We start from the raw sequence: 18,399 nt of genomic DNA, 5'->3' as shown, positions 1-18,399 counted from the left end.
CGGAGGGCTGGTGGTGGGTGCTGCTTCTGGAGAGTGGAGGCTCGGCCACCGACACACACCACCATTCTGGGGGTGTGACGCGACTATTGCTATCGCAGCAAAAATAAAGTATTAAAATGCGCACCAAAGTGGATAACTCTGACCTCATTCTGAACTCATTCTGAACGCGTTCTGAACTCTTAGTCTTCGTTTAGGAGGCGTTTCATCTCCCAGGGTCACACTCAATGAAAAAGAAACCTTTAGTGATTTCTTCCACCCATCATCCCTTAGTGCATAACGCAGTGCACTCCAAGAGAAGGTGGACGTAGCGGGAGGCTGGCGAATAAGATCGGATGTCTGTCCGGGGACGGTGGCCGCGTCCGACACTGGACAGGATTAGCTAAGTAGGAGGCGGATTTGCACAACAACCGACGCGTAGTGTGTTCTTGGCGGTGGTAATTTATTGATATCCAGGAACGGACCGCAATAGCGTCGGCTGCAGTCGATTTCATCGGCCGCTTTCGCTCGCGTGACGACGCGGGTGTCCTCGCGAAATGAAATTTGCATATTGGTTGGTGCCTGTGTTGCGTGACAAGGACGGAAACTGATGCGTGCTTTCTCCGTCTGCCGATTGCACGGACGGCAAACCTGTTGCCGAGAACGAATTTAATTCCAAAAAAAAAAAAAAACGCAGACCAGGCGACGAATCCGCGAGTGAAGCGATGACGCTTCAGTGCGGCGTACACCTTCACGTCCGGCTATACCCAGTCATTCTTCTCCATTGGCGCCTGGAAGGCGAGGAAAGCGGCTGCGGCCGGATTTCAGTGTGGGTTAAATACAAAGGCGCTCGTCTGACCGATCAATGCCAAAGAACGTAAAAAATCTCAGGTGGTCGAAATTTATCCAGAGCCCAGAACACGCACACGCAGACACGCACCGCCACCGCCGTCTTTTCTCGTAATGCTGTCGCACTAAAATGACCCTGGGGCAACCAGCTAGCTGGCAGGAGTGGTTCTAACGGTGCTTCGCAAAAAGCACCATTAATGGTGCAGGCGACAGAGTTGTAAACGTTCGTACTTCATGCTCGTAACTTACTGCGAGAAGTTTTTCACGACACAAACACACGGAGCGGCATCTTACTGTCCGGAGCGCTTCGTCCTATCAAGTCACTCTCTGCCTTGTATTGTGTGTTCGTGAATAACTAGAGTATTCAGACATTCAGACGTATAATTGGAGAAAATTATGTGAAATATACAAAAATGGACTGCCGGAGAGCTCTCACTGCGGAGTGACGGAAAAAAGCCAATCGACTGCAATGGCGAGATAGCTCTGTGGACAAAAATGAGCAGTTGCTCCCTGTCTAAACAAGAACAATTATGTGATCACGACTGTAGGTCTTCGAGCTGGTCTTTCACGCAACTCGAACCAATTGCACCAAATGTACAACATGCCGATTATCGCGAAACTGAAACATACAGATGTCAGCAGCGCTCGCAAGGTTTCGAACTTAATTTTTCAATGTGCGCGCTTTTGGTCGTGAAATCGGGCAATATGGCTTTTTTCTTTGATTCCACGAGCACCCGACCATTAAACGATTAACGGGAAGGAAGAGGGCAGAGTGTATTTGGAACTCATGCGAGGGAATGACGCCCCAGTTGAAATCACGAAGAAATTTGCCCGGAGAAGACGGAGGCAAGGCGTGTCACGTCAGGCAACGGAGTGGATTCCAAGAGAGGGCAAGCGCAAAGTATGGAGAAGAGAGTAAGTGGGCGAAAGAGATGAGGAAGTTTGCGGGGACAATGTGGCCCCAGCAGGAACAGGTTAGGTTTAATTGGAGAAATAGGGGAGGGTGTTTATTGTTGATGATGGAATTTTTCGTGGCTTATATCAGTTCGTGGATAATGGCTTGTCGACAGGGCTGGTTGCGCAAAACTACGCCGGACGCAATTTACTTTCTACGCTGCGGGCACTGTCGAAAAGCGCAGCTGAATGCAGCGGAGCGCACCGTACGTCTCCAAGTTCTCTGGCGGTAGCATCGAAGAGCGGTAATTATGCGCTGCCTTTTATTCCATTTATCTCACGAATACTGCACATGCGTGAATGTTATCAAAACGCCGACAGATCAGCACTCCCTCCTTCCCTCTCGGACAAAAAACTTTAGAAAGACTGATGTTGTATATCTTTTCAAAGTGTTTATGTTATCTATAGTTACCTCTAATCAGTTCCTTTACCTTTTGACAACACGAAACAAAGTCAACAAGGAGAGAATGAATAAAATAACCAAGTGCGATTCCTTGGGCGCACTCCCCGGGGAGAAGAGGAGTCCTCTTGTCGAAACTTCGATTAGCGGACTGAGGCTTCCACTGCCCTTTGTTCATTTTGTTTCCCGTTGTCAAGAATCTCATCTTCTTGCAGAAGGGTGAATTGCTGGGCAAACTGGTATTGACTCTTGACGGATACTAAAGGTCAAAAAGGACGCGACACATATTGACAGCCTCTGACGACAAGCGCTTCCCGCGCATCTTCCTTCGTTCACTGAGATCTTTTACTTTTTGTTTATTGTGCCATTTATGGTTTATTCTGCAATTTTTTTTTGTAGTGGGTATTAAGTATTATCTTATGAGTGCCGGTAGTCGGAAGATTGAAATTTCATAGGCTCTGTATTCTTCTCATGCAGTTGAGTATTCCGGTGTCGGGCCACTCACATGTACAGTACTGTTCCGCTTTCTGGAGTATGTCGCAGTAGCTTAAGTTCTCATGTCTCTTCAATCCCAGCATCGCTATAACGTGCACTTTTCGACAATCTGACCGGAATTGGCGGAACGATGCCCGAAAGCTGCGGCCGCATGAACCCATAGCGAAACGAAGGAAGGAAGGAAGGAAGGAAAGAAGGAAGGAAAGAAGGAAAGGAAACGAAAGGAAAGGAAACGAAAGCAAGGGAAGAAGGAGTAAACATTTACTCACGAGGCACGAAAGTGCTTACAGTCAGCATAATCGCTAGTTAGACAATATGCCTTGCTCGTATTATTGGACCTAGTTTAGTTTAGTTTACGGGGTTTAACGTCCCAATGCGACTCAGGCTATGAGAGACGCCGTAGCGAAGGGCTCCGGAAATTTGACCACCTGGGGTTCTTAAACGTGCACTGACATCGCACAGTACACGGGCATCTAGAATTTCGCCTCCATCGAAATTCGACCTCCGCGGCCAGGATCGAACCCACGTCTTTCGGGTCAGTAGTCGAGCACCATAACCACTGAGCCACCGCGGTGGCTCTATGGTCACTATGTCACAATGGTCTAAACCTGTGATTATGGTCTAAAATAATGGTTCTGCTTTTCGAAGTTCCGTACTTGGAATTTTTGAGAATCTCTTCGTTTTTTTGGCATTGTCTGTTTTGCTTGCGCATATATGATTTATTTTGACACGACTTCCTTGTGTAGTGGGTGAACGAGTGTAGATGAATTTCTCTTACCTATGTCTGCATCAGAACTGCAGTGGCGAATGACACTGGGCGCACGCGAGTGCATGTGTTGATGAAAGGATGCATGGTCTCTCTTCCTGCGTGACGACGGAGCATCCCCCCACTTCCCTGCAGGGAGTTCTCCAAAGAGAGGGAGAAAGCCAAGGCGCGCGGCGACTTCCACAAGCTGCGGGAGAAGCAACAGATCGAGGAGGACCTCCGCGGATACCTCGACTGGATCACGCAAGCGGGCAAGCGAGGCTTCTTCGTTGCACGCTCACGCACAGCACCCGTGGAGGGGCACCACGCCACCTGTCGCGTTTCGTGCGCACCACAACACCCTCACGAGTAGAGCGTAGACTGAGTGCAGTGGTGTGGTCCTTGGAGCACCCGGACAAACCGGCGCCGGTCGCTTCGATTGAGAAACTGCCCTGCAAGCACGTTGCCACGTGGAGGCTAACAAAGAGGGTTCAGCTTAAGTTAAGAACAACGCAGCAAGCTATGGAAAGAAAAAATGACGGGTGTAGCGTTAAGAGATCGGAAGAGGGCGGAGTGGGTGAGGGAACAAACGCGGGTTAATGACATCCTAGTCGAACATGTAACAGGTGAAGGCGGGCTAGTTGGTGGTTGACAATGGAGTGCATATTGCAAACGCGCAAAACGACGAGGGACGAAGAGAGGAAAGCACAGGACAAGACGCGTGTTGTCCTGTGCTTTCCTCTCTTCGTCCCTCGTCGTTTTGCGCGGTTGCAATATGCACTCCTAGTCGAAATCAAGAGGAAGAAGTGGGCTTGGGCAGGCAGGGCACGTAATGCGAAGGCAAGATAACCGCTGGCCCTCAAGGGTAAGGAAGTGGATTCCAAGAGAAGACAAACGTAGCAGGGGGCGGCAGAAAGTTAGGTGGGCGGATGACATTAAGAAGTTTGCAGGAATACGGTGGCCGCAGCTGGCGAAGGACAGGGTTAATTGGAGAGACATGGGAGAGGCCTTTGTCCTGCAGTGGGCGTAGTCGGGCTGATGATGATGATGATGATGATGATGATGAAGCATGTTGCCAAGAGGCTGTGGCTAGTCTTGAGAGGAAGTGAGGAGAGGGAAAGGCGGAGAGTGTAGCGAGGAAAAATTGCCGCGTTGGTGCCCTGCCCTATAGGAAAAGGGGTTGGGGAAAATAACGTTACGTCTAGGTAAGCAAATTGCCTGTGGCAAAGCCACAGCCCAGCTCCCAAGGGCCTTACGCCCTCAAGAAGTGGAACAGTGTCTGGCAGGTACTCGAAGCCGACGACTGCTTGGCCGCTGCTGTATCTGCCACTGCTAGTCCTGAAGCAGTGCAGTCTAAAGAGCGGCAGTGCGCCCCCTTGTGGTCCTTTACCGTTAGCGCTTAGGCCTTGAAGCAGACTTGGCTTTATTACCTAAAACGGAGAGAATGCGAGCTTCTCCCCAAAGCACTGCCCACGATGCTACGCAACTTGGACAAACTGACTCAGTTAGCTTCGCGCTTAAAAAGGAGGTGTTAAAGGCCGCGCTCTAAGCACGCTGGTCAAGTAGGCTTTCTAACTGCGCCTGTGTGGTGCTGCTGCGGTAAAACCCAAAAAGTGGTTCACTGCGCTTCTCGCCTCCTTGCCTGTGCTGGCCGACGGCATATCACGTGCACTCTGCTCGTGCCGTCACGGTCGCTGTGGCGGCAGTGCAGTTCAGCTACATCTGCCTAATGGCGGACAGCGAAAGCACTTAACGCCAATAGTACCGTTTTCTAGCTTTAATTTCTAACAAGTTCTCCTTTTTTCTTTGACCTCCGGAAAGGAGGAAATATGTCATTCATCTTTTTCGTCGAATACTGATGATGTTAGATTACATGTCAGGAAATGCACAACAGCGCTACAAAAATGATTGCAAATACAGACACAAACCAACACAGTAACAATGCGGTAATATGTTCTTGTGGCCTAGTAGGTTAATTTCAATAAAAGGGAGGACTGGGCGAATAGGGCAGAACAGGGTATGTAGGAACGAGCCCCGTGGTGCCACTTTCGTTTGTATGTCTCCTGTTCTGTCCTATGCGCGCAATCCTGCGTTTGGAGTAACGTTGGTCTGTCTATATGCGGCGGTGGTAGAACTCAGCCGTCAGCAACCTTAGTTAGGTTAAACCGGTCTGCTGGACAAAACTTAAATGTGAGTGGAAAGTAGAGAAAACCCAAAAGCGATGTCGCATCATGCGTCACTTAGACAGATTATCTGTGTACGGCTCGGGAGGTATTTGTTAAGGTTAGTTCTCACTTCCATAAACAAGCCAGAGCGTTTCGATGCCCCAGATTCACCTGCGTTGCGTGGCCGAGTCAGTGGTGACGGCCCGACCGTTCTTTACTAGCCCGGGCCTTTTCATCTCTTTAGGCGGTCTCAACTTTCTTGCCTGCGTCAGCTACTGCAGGTGTTGAAGCCTCTACTGTATGAAATTTTCTTCGCGTTTCCTCCAAAACGATTTCACGAGATAAGAGTAATAACGTGCTTGCAACGTAAGACCGCCACTTGAGAACAACTAGAACACATTCAGGCGCCCGTCCGTCTTTCGGGTGGTGACGCTTCCACTCTATCTAAAACTTCCGCGCTCTGTTCTCCGCCGCTAGGAGGTCCGTGCGGGAGCGGAAGCACGACTTAGTGGTATTTGAACCTAGTGACCTTTTCATAATTATCATGCAACAAGCAATATTCTCGTATGATCAAGAAAAGGGTCACCGTCTAGCAGCGAAATTATTAATGACAATCTTCTCTATTGCGTGAAAAAAAAAAAATCATTCCCTACCTACCCTAGATCACGTATTATGGGCCTGCCCGCAGGATTGATCCCTCTCCTTCAGAACTCGTGGCTTCTCGCTCACTCAAAGCATGTGAAGATATGCAACTCAGCTATGACCCGACCACGCAAGTAAAGGCTACCGAGTGAGCCGCCGAAAAGGTCACCGCCAGCCATCAACTGAAGGCTTCTGGCACAACTGAAAACCCACTAGTTACAGTCCTTTTTGCCGATGAACAAATGTTTTTCACTCACTCCATCCGAACGATGGAGAGGCCACGAGTAAAAACTGCAAAACAGCATTACGAGAGCCCACGATCCTCTGAGAACGCGATGCAGGCCCAGACATGAACGGGCGCAATTTTTCGGGAAATAGAACCCACAAATATGTTGTCCAAGGCAGCACAGAGAAGTTAGGAAAAGGAGCAAGACTATAAAAGTGGCGTAAATTTGTGACATGCGCAAGTGACGCAGGTCGGGAAACTTTACTGTGACTTAAATGAATTTCACATTTATTGAGGTCATCTATAGGAGTCATCCCAACCTGGCTGGATGAAAATCCGGCCGCGGTGACCGCATTTTAGTTGAGTCAAAGGGCAGAAATGCCTATGTGCTGTGCTATGTGAGCCACTTTAAACTCTTACAGCGTCCCCAATGGCCCATGTGTCGCTTCGAAGCATTAAGCACTACCACTACCGCATTTAAGGGCAATATGTAGTACAGTAACTATAGGCACGGCGAGTAGCAGGTGTTGACGGCGACATGAGAACGCTGCAGCACGTTGGCGTTCCTGCTGCGAGGCTCTGCCACCACGACCAGTGACGGGCGCCCCTGTCTCTCTCCGCAGAGGACTTAGAGGCCGACGACAAGGAAGCGGCCGAGGACCGGCTTAGTAAGCACTCACCTTGTGTACTCGTTGCTCGGAATGCCCTGCATGCGCCCGCTCACTGCCTGTGCCCGGTTTGAAAGCGTGCTTGTGGCGTCGCAGTTGCTTCTGGAGAGTGTTGGTCAAATGTTTAGGGGAATCCTCCAAGGTGGAGTAGATTTGTAATAAGGGAGTAATTGCTCATAGGCATCCACCCGAGCGCAGCCATACGGCTACAGAGGAAAGCTAAACAGCTTTCTCAGAAACTTCGTTTAAAGAAAAATTCGTCCTGGGTTCGAACCCGGACCACCGCTTCACCGGAGCAGTCGCTCTACCAATTGAGCTAACCGGGACGGCAAGCTTATGGTAGGGCGAGAGCGAATCGATCATTAACTCGAAGTGGGAACAGTATTGGTCAAAAGCGGGAACAGCTCAGCTCTCCTTTGCAGCCGTATGGCTGCGCTTGGGTGGATGCCAATGAGTAATTACTCCCTTATTGCTTCTGGAGGATAACGAGAAGAATGGCAGGTTTTTTTTTTCTCCACCACTGGAAGCGAAAAGAGGGGGAGAAAGAGCTGCTCTTTTTACGAATTGACAGCGCCTTTAGTTTATTTGTAATGACATGGCTCAAAGTACGCGTGTTATTTTGTTGTTGTTTTTTTCAGAAGCCTGTTCGTGTGTACTAGAACCCACAAACATAGTGGAAAGCGCGGCGTAGACAACACTGAGATAGCACGGGAAACGTTCAGTTAAATAACTATCGATTTCTCCTGCGGGGAATTTCATGCGCATATCAAGCTAACAGATGCCGTCGAGTTGTTCACTTCACTGAGTTGCGGATTAATGACACAGCAGCAAGAGTGAATCGTATACCGAAGTTTGCAAGTGGTTGCAAAGAGAATGAATTTACTAAAAACAAATATTTTTACTGCCATGTGTGATCTGGATGGCCAGGACGACTAGCCGATGTAAGACACGAATTGCTGCGTACCCTCCCAACGCGAAGGGAGACGGGGATCTATGCTCAGTGAGAGTTTGCCCGGGCCAAACTGCCGTGCTAGGATTGCTAAGATTTATAAGTCCGGCCAGTGGATACACTGCTGCAGGCATTCAGCTCACAGAAAAAACTAACCGTTCTTCATTCGTGTGATCCGCATAAATCCTCAGTTATGCGTAAAACGGTGCGCATTGCATGTTGTTTATACTTAGTGGAAAAGCACCTTTTCCAGCCTGCGCCCACTAGTCCACTGCCAATTCTAGCAAATTGCTGCTGGCGGTTAGTCAATACAGATCCAAAACTATAATCGCTAGGTACTAAATTCCATATCTTGTACCAAACTTTGTGAGCCTGTTGTGACTTTGGTAGATTGGTCGTGGATGTTTCGAGCGAACGCCATGATTAGCAGCAACAGTTCGCCAGCATTACCGCCGAGTCTCTGGTCCCTCTTATAGTACATTATTTAGCGCGGCACCACTTAAAGGTAGCAGCAGTGCCTGTTTCAAGTTTTGGAAACTGGCTCCCAAGATGCAGTTTTGCTTTCTAGACATAATTTATAAGCTGAAATTAAAAAAAAATAATAAAAATAATTTGTGAAAAAGTGTGGAAACCAAATTTATCTTGAGTTGTCTAACTCTCGTCGCTTCGTTTCTCTTGCTAGAATTGTTGGTAAATTATTTTCGCTAAATTATTTCAGGTGACTTAATCGAGGCCATACTATAAGTTAATAAGATTCGTTACAAATGTGCAAGATAACAAAACTTTGCAACTAGGCTTGTTCTAGTGGTCATGTCTAATTGTACTGGCCTTTTAGGGTGACCGGGAAGAAATAATGAACGAAAGTGTGGTTAGTCTATAGACTGATCATCTCAATCTTCGCGGGAGTTTTCTTTCTTCATGGAAGGCTAAGAGCAGAACGCCCTCACCGACCGATGGCATGGCCAGCAGTTTGAGAAAAGAAATAAAAAAATTTGGAAGTCGTGGAGAGAAAGGAATTGTACGACAGCTTGTCGCCCGTTGCAACTGCAGCTCATGACCGATGAGATGTGCGCATTGCATGCAGCACCACGGGCGACTCTTTCTCTACGATGCACGGTTACGTCTGCCCTCTAACTTCGAGCACTGAGTGTTTTTTTTCTTTTCACTTCTATGTCGTAGAATCGTTAAAAAAGGTACATTCTTAAAAAAATGACTACTGGACGCTCACGTCCAGTAGCCGTCGGGTTTGCTCTCGTCACCCAATCCCAGACCCAGATCTTCACCTTCTCCGTTTACGGCGTCGCCGTAAACGTATTCAACGCTCATTTCGCTCCCAACCCCACAATGCCCAACTTTCCTCGCGGATCGCTGCTCTGTGGGGCCGAGATTGTCGCCCACTGCGCCTCCCTCGAGCACTCTTTTTGGAGTGCTCATTGTGGTGACCTTGACTCTGCATGGTGTTTCTTTTAAGATATTCTGGAATTTCTGAAAAGAGGCTTTTCGTGTTAGGAGAGCGCTTTTTAGGCAAAGCATCGCCAGCTATGTAGCGCACCAGAGTACAGCCGCCCACAGACTTAACACGAATGACGGAACGCATGGCCTGGACTGCCGTCAGCGCCACGAAGCGATAGTCATCGGGTGCAAGATAATGCTCTCTGTATGTTTGCGGTGGCTGACGATAGCTGGCGCGAACCGCAAACAGCTTAGCGCGCAATTTGTGGTTCCTGTGATAAGAAAACTTCAAAGAGCGTTACGGGGGCCGTGGAGGCCGCAGCGGCGAGCAAAATGCGTAGGAACGCCCCTGTGACGAGCGCGCTGTCCACGCGGTGATCAGGCAGAAGCGAAAAAGCAGTAAAAGCGAGCTGCGCACCAGCTGTCGTCAGCCGCCGTAAACATGCCGAGAGCTTTATCTCGCGCCGATGATCATCGATTCGGGGCGCTGAAAGCAGTCCAGGCCAGGCATTCCGTCATTCGTGTTAAGCCTGTGCAGCTTATACGCTCTAACTAGCTGGCTGATTGAGTAATACTGACACCAGGTGGATCCACGTAGCACCAAAAGACATGGAGGTTGAGGTTTGTCCCAGAGTAACGGAGTTCTGATCACTTACTGCACCTCTGCGCGGATGGCGCTTGGAAGAGAGCCGACCGTTGGTTGCGTCGCATCGCAAATTGTCTGGAGCTCTTCACGTAGCATGGAGCCGACCATGTCCCGGAAGAGGTAAGGGTTGTGTGCGAATGCCGGGAAGGACTCTTCGGCTGAAGCAGCAAGTACTGGCCTGTCGTATGCGCTGGAACGCTGCTGGAGGACCCGCTCAATCGTAACCGCCCCCGTCAAGAACTCGGCGACCGTACAGGGGAGGAGGGAGTTGCGCACGAGGCCAGCGAAAAGCTGTTCTTTAACTCCGATGATTAGGTGGCGCATCTTCTTGGCTTCCGACATGGCTCGCTCAGCTCGCCGGAAGAGCCGCGTCATGTCTGCGACATACATGGTGACTGTCTCGTAGAGCATCTAAATCCGGGCCTGCAGAGGTCATTCGGCTCGTTCCCGACGATCCGCGCTGGTGTATGTCTCGAGCAATCGACGGCGGAACTCACGACATGATGTGAAAATGTCTTCATGGTTCTCGTACCGTGTACGAGCGAAGTCTTCCATGCTGAAGAAGACGTTTAGCAGCTTCGCGGCGTCGTCCCACTGATCGAACGAGGCGGCGCGTTCAAAGTAAACGAGTCAGTCTTCTTCGTCCTCAAGCTGAGTGCCGTGGAAGTAGTTCGGTACCCATGGGTTCTGGAGGGTGAAATAACTGCTACATTGCATGGTCGGTGGAGGTACAGGCGGCGAGTAGTCTCCAATGGTCCGTGGTGAGGGAGCAGTCCATGGTTTCGAAAACTAACTCGATTAACTCGGGCGTCGGCCGGCAGTGGTCCGAGGTCCGCGATGCGAGGAGGTGTGTGTGAGATAGGCAAGGGAAGTACCCAGCGCGCTCCACCAAATATAGGTCTCGGAACCAAGGACGGAGACATGGTTCACCGTCAGCGTTGTTTTTGTTGCTGGCCTCTGGAGGAATAATGTTAAAATTTTCCAAGCGGAGTTTCTGGTGGTGGGGTTTGCTCTTCGCAAACTAGACCCGTCTTTCTCTGCAGTAGCTGTCGTTACAGGCTCTTTTTCTTTGTGCTAGTCCCTTGCTTCGGCTATGGATTCTCCAATCCTAAACACCGCCTTATCATTACTCTCTTCACATCTCAGCCTTTTACATATGATATGGGTACCAGGTCATAGCAGTGTGATAGCCAGTGAAGTTGCTGATAGCCTGGCAAAGGCGCCCCTCAATGGTCCCGTGCTACTTATCCTCCCGGCTACAGCGTACATAACAGGAGGGAGGTTTCGCCGCAGAAGAATTTCCTAAGCGTGGCATCGGGATCTGTTTTAAGATCTGAGGATTTCGTGCATCTCAGGTATTCGTGGAGCAGCAAATCATGTCATTCACGGCAGCTTGAGGTCTCTCTAACTAGGCTGCGCTGCCGGATCCCACCCTTAAATTTTTATTTGCTCGGGTCTGCTTTAGCGTTTTCACCCGTCTGCTCATTCCGTGGTGAACAAGAATCAATAGACCATTTCTTGTTGTTTTGTCGACGCTTCTCCATGATGAGACGACGGTTTTTAGAGCAACCACTGCAACAGCTTGGCCTTAGTTTGAGCTGCCCGATCATATTTTTGTTTGGCCCCACCGTGCTTGGATACAGCCACAGGTCTGTTTTTACCTCTATTCTAAGTTTTTTGCTACAATCTAGTGGGTTACTTTGCTAACTTTTTATTTATTATTATTATCTTTTTCTTTCCTGCTTCTTGTTATTATTATTATTTGTTATTGTTATTATTTTTTACTTCCTTGGTTACAAATCACAGTGTCCATCTCCTGCGTGCGTTATGCATTTTCCGTTTCATTTTGGTGCTTTTGCTTTCTATTTACTTTTCTCTTCTCCCAGAATCCTTTATTTTTTGTCCATGAAAAAAATTCATCTCAAAAGCTCTCTGTACTCCCCACTTCTTGGCCGATCCCCCTGTGTGGGCATGCACCATTGCTCGAGGTTAACAACAACACACGAGCTCCCAGGGCACGTGTCGAAAAACTTTAATCTGCTTGTCTTTTGATGCTAACTGGGTGCACTTGGGGCTATTGAGTAGTTATTTTTCAACTATTACTGTTAATCTCCTTGTTTATTGAGGGGCAGGTAGCCCACCTTGAGTAATATCCAAATCACTTTGTAAAATTTCGAAGACGCATTTACTGTCTGCACTGTGGCCCAACAGATTTTGGCTACTTCGACGAGTTAGCGCCGCCGCGGTGGCTCAGCGGTTATGGTGCTCGGCTGCTGACCCAAAAGACGCGGGTTCGATTCCGGCCGCGGCGGCTAGAATTTCTTTGGAGGCGAAATTCTAGAGGTCCGTGTACTGTGCGATGTCAGTGCACGTTAAAGAACCCCAGGTGGTCGAAATTTCTGGAGCCCTCCACTACGGCGTCTCTCATAGCCTTAGTCGCTTTGGGACGTTAAACCCCATAAACCAAACCAAACCAAACTTCGACGAGTTACGCGCACTGGAGGGGTTGCTTTGCCCGTGTGCTTATCGAAAGCGCGTGTATATTGGCGCAATGTAGGCAAATGTTTTGGCCACAGCACCGAGAGTAACAGCGTTTTCGAAAACCTAAAAACTGATATGGATTTTATGGTGACTACACGCCTCTCAACAAATAAGGCGACTAACAGAAATGGCTAAAACGTTAACTACCCGATATTAGTTAACCAGCGTACTAGTTAGCAAGTTTTAGCTGCATTTTCGTGCCCGACACCGCTTACAATGCTATGTCGAAAAAAGTGGTGTTCTAACTTAAAAAACCTATTCTTAAAAAGTGCAGAACATCTTTGAAGAAACACTCGCTGTTTAGCCAAGTTCGTCTGATGCTCTACTGCGGCTGAAACGGAAAGTTCTCGAGATTTTTTTCGAACTATAGGGACCCTGAGAACAGCTCCACACAATCTCTGTTCTAACTAAATACTGATTTCGTATACCTTTCTGGCCACGCTATGTTGTCCGGCGGCAGGAGGTTTTGAAGGGGCAGTGGTGTCAGTTCAGCCCGTCGTTGTTAGTAAAATTTGGTTCTATGTCTCTCTGTGGATGTGTGGATGTTTCCTGGCCATCGAAAGACATTCACCGCTGAGGAAATCTGATTGAGATTTTCTCTCGCTATTCGATCCTCACTCTTGACGACGAGGCCGAGGGAGGTAGGAACGCTTGATAGTAAATGGCGGTGTAGCCTCATTAATGCATTTAGTTTGGCGAGTTGATAATTACTTCCCAAATTCATATTTTCTAGCGAACTTTACGCAGAACACGACAGAACACTCGCTCGAGTTGAACTGAAGTTTGTCTTGCACTAGAAGTGCAGCAGAAAGAACGAGAGATAATCGAAGCGCTTGAAATTGACAGGGCGGGCGACGTCAGCACCCCGTCCATGATGTTGACAAAGAGAGATGTCGGTTTTCTGCGCAAGGGCGTGCCACGCACAAGACAAATGTTAGACGTCTGGTCAGTGACCAGCGAGTGGTGAACGAAATGTCTTGTGAGGGCAACCAAGGCTTTAGTATAAGAGTGTCCTGTCTTCTTCTGCGTAGTGCTTAGCGTGTGCAAGCTCAGCACAAAAGACAAGGTAAGTTGCTGGGCGAGTTGGTTCCGATATTTCATGACTACAGCGCAACCAACGGGACAAGAAGTAGAAGTTGTGTTGTGTCCCTGCCTGTGTCCTTCTTCTTGTCCGTTCGTTGCGCTGTAGTCGTGCAACAAGAGACAGATTTCGCCTCCTCGCCTCAGGCATCCGCCGGAAAGAAGCTGGCGTACCTCTACTTGATTGTATGGCCTTTAGCTTAGAGAAGCTCCGTACTGAGTAAAAATAGCATGTTTGCCATTAAAACACTGTAGTCCGACGGTAAAGGACCCCTTCAGTTTGTTCGCAGCGTCTCTTTAACTGCAAGCGTTCTGTGGGGCGCCACACAAAAATTTTCGGCCGTTTATTTGGTCGGCTTGAACTTAACGGTCGTCACTTGCGTTTCCCGGAGCTCTGACAATGCTTAGTCACAGCCGCACTGGCGCTACGGAGCGCTTTGATAGCATTCACCGAGTTGGCGGTAGTAACTGTGAGTGTGCGTTTGTTTGCGGTGGCGCAGCGAGTCAAGACGCGGACAGGGAACAACAACGGGAAGGGGACACGACCAGCGGCGACGTCGTGGTCCCGTCCTGGTGGACATCCAAAAGGTGCGTGTCCCAGCTGGTCGAAGACAATTTTTCATCATGCCTGTAGCACACCTTTGCTCATTTCTTTGTTTGTCTCACTGTGAACGAGCCACTCGTAGCGTTGCCGAAACGTCAATGTTTTTTTACTGTAACAAGGTACCCATGTGCGCTAGTTGGTGTACATCAGACATAGCTTCACCAGCGAAAGTACGAGACACCAGGACAACGCTGGACACACTAAACTTTAGTCTGTCTGATACGCATGCCTCTTCTGGTGAACTAGGTTGGCCGTTTCTCGATTAAACTTCAGTTGTTAGTCCAGCGTGGTCCTGTGTTCTTCTTTTCCGGGTGTCTCGTACCTTTGCTGGTGAAGTTTTGTGTGACGTTTTTAACGTTTCCCTCCATAATTCAACCTTCGGTGAGAGGTTGTTTCTTGAATGCAGAATTTCCCTCGCCAGACGGGCTTCCGTCGAAGCCTGAACTATCCTCCGATCATAGAAGAATCGGGGAATGAACTCATTTAGTGGAGCGTAATTTCTCCCTTCCAGCATTTTTGTCTTACGTGTTATCGTATATAAAGAGAGAAAAGGGCGCCAAGTGAAGATCTGAAAGGACATGAACTTGTATACGTGCGCAGAGGTTGCATTGGATCGAGTTAAATTGGGCCTGCATTTCAAGCAAAAGAAGAAAATAAGAAAGAGCGTTTGCATTACTTAAAAAGTAGCAACTTGATTTTTCTATGAATCGGAATACCTTAGGACTGCGGAGTCATACGAAACTTGTAAAAGGGATAAACAATTGAATGCGCATTGTTGCGATGCCGCTTATCCTTGCGGTTGCTTATGTCCCTGGTAAGCGTTCTTCATGCCTTGGGATTTCGGAAGGCAAAAAGAAAAAGCGTGAAGACATCAGCTGTAAAAACAGTAAAAATAAAAAATGATTTGGTGAGTCGAGGTGTAAAAGTTGGGCAAGCAAGCAGCGTATATGAGCCACGTTTACGTTTGTTCACTGCGGAGAATACCCGACACTTTGTTATTCGAAGCTATTTTTGTGAGTGTAAGTATGTTCGAAAAAACCGCCGTCCCTACACCGAAGGAGGTGCCTGTTAGTCGCCGACAAGGCTCCTCTGCCTGTCAGACTTAAGCCAGAATTTGAAACGAAGCAAGGCTTCAACTGAAGGCATGGAGCACACAGTCCTGCATCAGGACCCAAACCCGCTGCTAGGCCGAGTCATAGCCTAGCTCAGATTGAGCCGCAACAACGGCGGCAGACAAAGATAGCTGGTGGATGATTTGACCTCTGCCCCGCCGCGGTGGCTCAGTGCTTACGGCGCTCGGCTGCTGGCCCGAAAGACGGGGGTTCGATCCCGGCCGCGGCGGCCGAATTTCAGTGGAGGCAAAATTCTAGAGGCCCATGTACTGTGCGATGTCAGTGCACGTTAAAGATCCCCAGGTAGTCGAAATTTCCGGAGCCCTTCACTACGGCGCCCTTATAGCCCGAGTTGCTTCGGGACGTTAAACCCCAATAAACCAATAAATGATTTGACCCCTCTCTCTTCGTAAATTATACCAAGCTGAACCTATATCTGCTTGCAATGGACAAAAATGCGTAGCCTGGCCACTGCAAGGTCGCATTTACCGATTTAGGGTTGTCGTCTCAGCATACCAAACGTACTCCGGCTATGAGGAAGGCTGTAGTAGAGGACTCGGGATAATTTCGACCACCTTGGGTTCTTTGACGTGCACTGTCAGCGCACTGTCAGCGTTACCTTAAGAGTAACGGAGTGGATTCCAAGAGAAGGCAAACGTAGCAGGGGGCGGCAGGAAGTTAGGTGGGCGGGTGAGATTAAGAAGTTCGCGGGGATACGGTGGCCGCAGCTGGCGAAGGACAGGGTTAATCGGAGAGACATGGGAGAGGCCTTTGCCCTGCAGCGGGCGTAGTCAGGCTGATGATGGTGATGATGATGTCAGCGCACAGCACAGAGGCCTCTAGCAATTTTCCTCTATCGAAATGCGCCCGCGCAGTCGGGATTGAACCCGCGTGTTGGGGGTCAGCAGCCAAGCACCGTAACCACTGAGCCACTGCGGCGGTTCCTTTAGATCAAGGCGAACTGAAAAGAAAACAAACAAATGTGTTTTTTGCGAAGTCATTGCGGGGTAATGAGCCTGCGGTGGCCGTAATTGACGACGAAGCCTGCACTATGGCGTTCGTCATAGCGACTGTGTAGCTGGGGTTCCGTAAATAAACACTGACGAATACACCATCCTGTTCTCAAGATTCGTTTCTCGGGCTTTTTCTGGCTGTGCTGGTATTCGCCAGCAATAGACACGTCTGTCACTGAGAAATGTGTATTTAAACAGTGAACATGTTTTTTTTTTAGACTCAATTCAACGGTGTGACGCCAGGACCCCTGTTTGGAAGTGAATGGTGGTTTATCCCGGCCTCTGAGATCTGCGCACGAAAAAGTCTCTTAACGCAACGCAATTTGCTTGCGAAAACAGCGTGCGAGGGCGATGCTGTTTGTCCTTTTCTATTTCATTCAGTGCGTTTTTATCCTTGGAGATCTGTAATCTCTCTGCACCCACTTCAGTTTATCCTCACTGTCCATTTGAACCTGGTGCACAAAACGTTTGTTACCGCTGTTTGTGTAGAGATGTGTGCGCGATGGTCGTGTCGGTAGCTGGAAGCTATCGCAATCAATCAGTGTACATTCGTTGAACGTCCGAAGTATGTCCTTCACCGGATATACGGATATCCGTGGGAGATCCACCGATGTCCAGTGGCTGTTGTACGGACCTCCGACAAAGGTACAAATATAATTATTTAGACTGCTGACAGATATCCATCCCGGACATCCGCCGGAAGATCTTTTGAGGATATTCGCAGGTAATGCATTCAACACCATTGTGAGGCAAGCCGAAACTTAATTAATCTGAATATTAAACTAATTGGCGAAAAAAATCTGATTGTGCGAATTTTGTCATTTGGAAAATCGAATTTCTTTTCATTTTTTTTGTCTGAGTGAAAACAAAATATATACGCTATGTTCTAAGCTCACATCCCTAAAGGGATATTTACGGATACTCCTCGGACATCCGCTCGCGTATGTCCGCCAGCCATCCGGTAACGAATGCGCCTTGGACATACACAGAATCTCCGATGCGTATATCAGAATATGGACGTCCGTAAGGATGCTCTGCGGACATCCATCCTGGCACTGGAGATTTGGACCTTACACGGACCTACCATGGATATCCGTGGTTTACTGGGATACTTCTTGTCATTCGTTATCGCAGCAAGCAGCTGAGTCGCACCAACCGGCGGCTGAGGCGTGCCTGTCGCAAGGGGGTCAAGTCACAGGCCTTCTACTGGATCGTCATCGTGCTCGTGTTCCTGAACACGCTGACGTTGGCCTCCGAACACCACACTCAGCCACTCTGGCTGGACCACTTCCAAGGTGAGGCGCGACAACCGCTGCCCCGGGAAACGTGGCGCACACAGCGCGAACAGAGACGGGACAGAAGGACGAGCGCTGACCTTCACTTAACACTTCATCGCTCGAACCGGATGAATGAAGCGTGGCTCTAAGCAGCAAAAGAGAAAACGAGACGACGAATCACATAACGTGCATGCATGCACTCAAAACGCTGAGAGCAAAAACTGGCGTCACATTCCTACGGCTGAAAAAATCTAGTTTGTTTTCTGATGGAACTAAAGACAGACCTCTGAAACATTCCATTGCATTCCTCTCACTTGTAATAGGTTTTATATTGGCCAGACTGGACAGTGCTTAAATGATAGGCTCAGGCAGCACCGCAACAATGTAGATAAAAAAGAGTCTCGTAACCTTAGCATGCATTGCCGTGAGTGTGATTGCACTCCACAGTTTAATTTTTGCCGAGTTGTTGCTAGGAACAAAGACCAGCTGTGCCGGGAAATTATCGAGGCTTCGAATATCAAGAAGTATGGTGACACATGTGTAAGTGCTGCAACATTGTCTTTATCGCAAAAAGAACATCGCTTCCTGAATCGCACATCTTATTT

At 48.8% G+C, this 18,399-nt stretch overlaps 1 protein-coding gene across 10 annotated transcripts in view; it reads left to right on the top strand.

Moving 5' to 3' along the window:
* The window catches only part of LOC149337784 (muscle calcium channel subunit alpha-1-like), a 615,266-nt gene that overhangs the window by 450,626 nt on the left and 146,241 nt on the right, over positions 1-18,399 (top strand). For all 10 annotated transcript variants that reach the window (XM_089553522.1, XM_089553521.1, XM_089553520.1 and 7 more), the window contains exons 10-13: positions 3,576-3,691; positions 7,076-7,120; positions 14,289-14,376; positions 17,652-17,812. In XM_089553522.1, the coding sequence (XP_089409648.1) occupies positions 3,576-3,691; positions 7,076-7,120; positions 14,289-14,376; positions 17,652-17,812 (410 nt within the window). The remainder of the gene's footprint in view (positions 1-3,575; positions 3,692-7,075; positions 7,121-14,288; positions 14,377-17,651; positions 17,813-18,399) is intronic.

Source organism: Amblyomma mixtum, chromosome 7 (assembly GCF_055824585.1).
Source record: "Amblyomma mixtum isolate Tamu chromosome 7, ASM5582458v1, whole genome shotgun sequence".
NCBI classification, from domain to species: Eukaryota; Metazoa; Arthropoda; class Arachnida; order Ixodida; family Ixodidae; genus Amblyomma; species Amblyomma mixtum.
The sequence above is the reverse complement of the archived record's forward strand: the minus strand, read 5'-3'. Positions and strand labels throughout refer to the sequence as shown.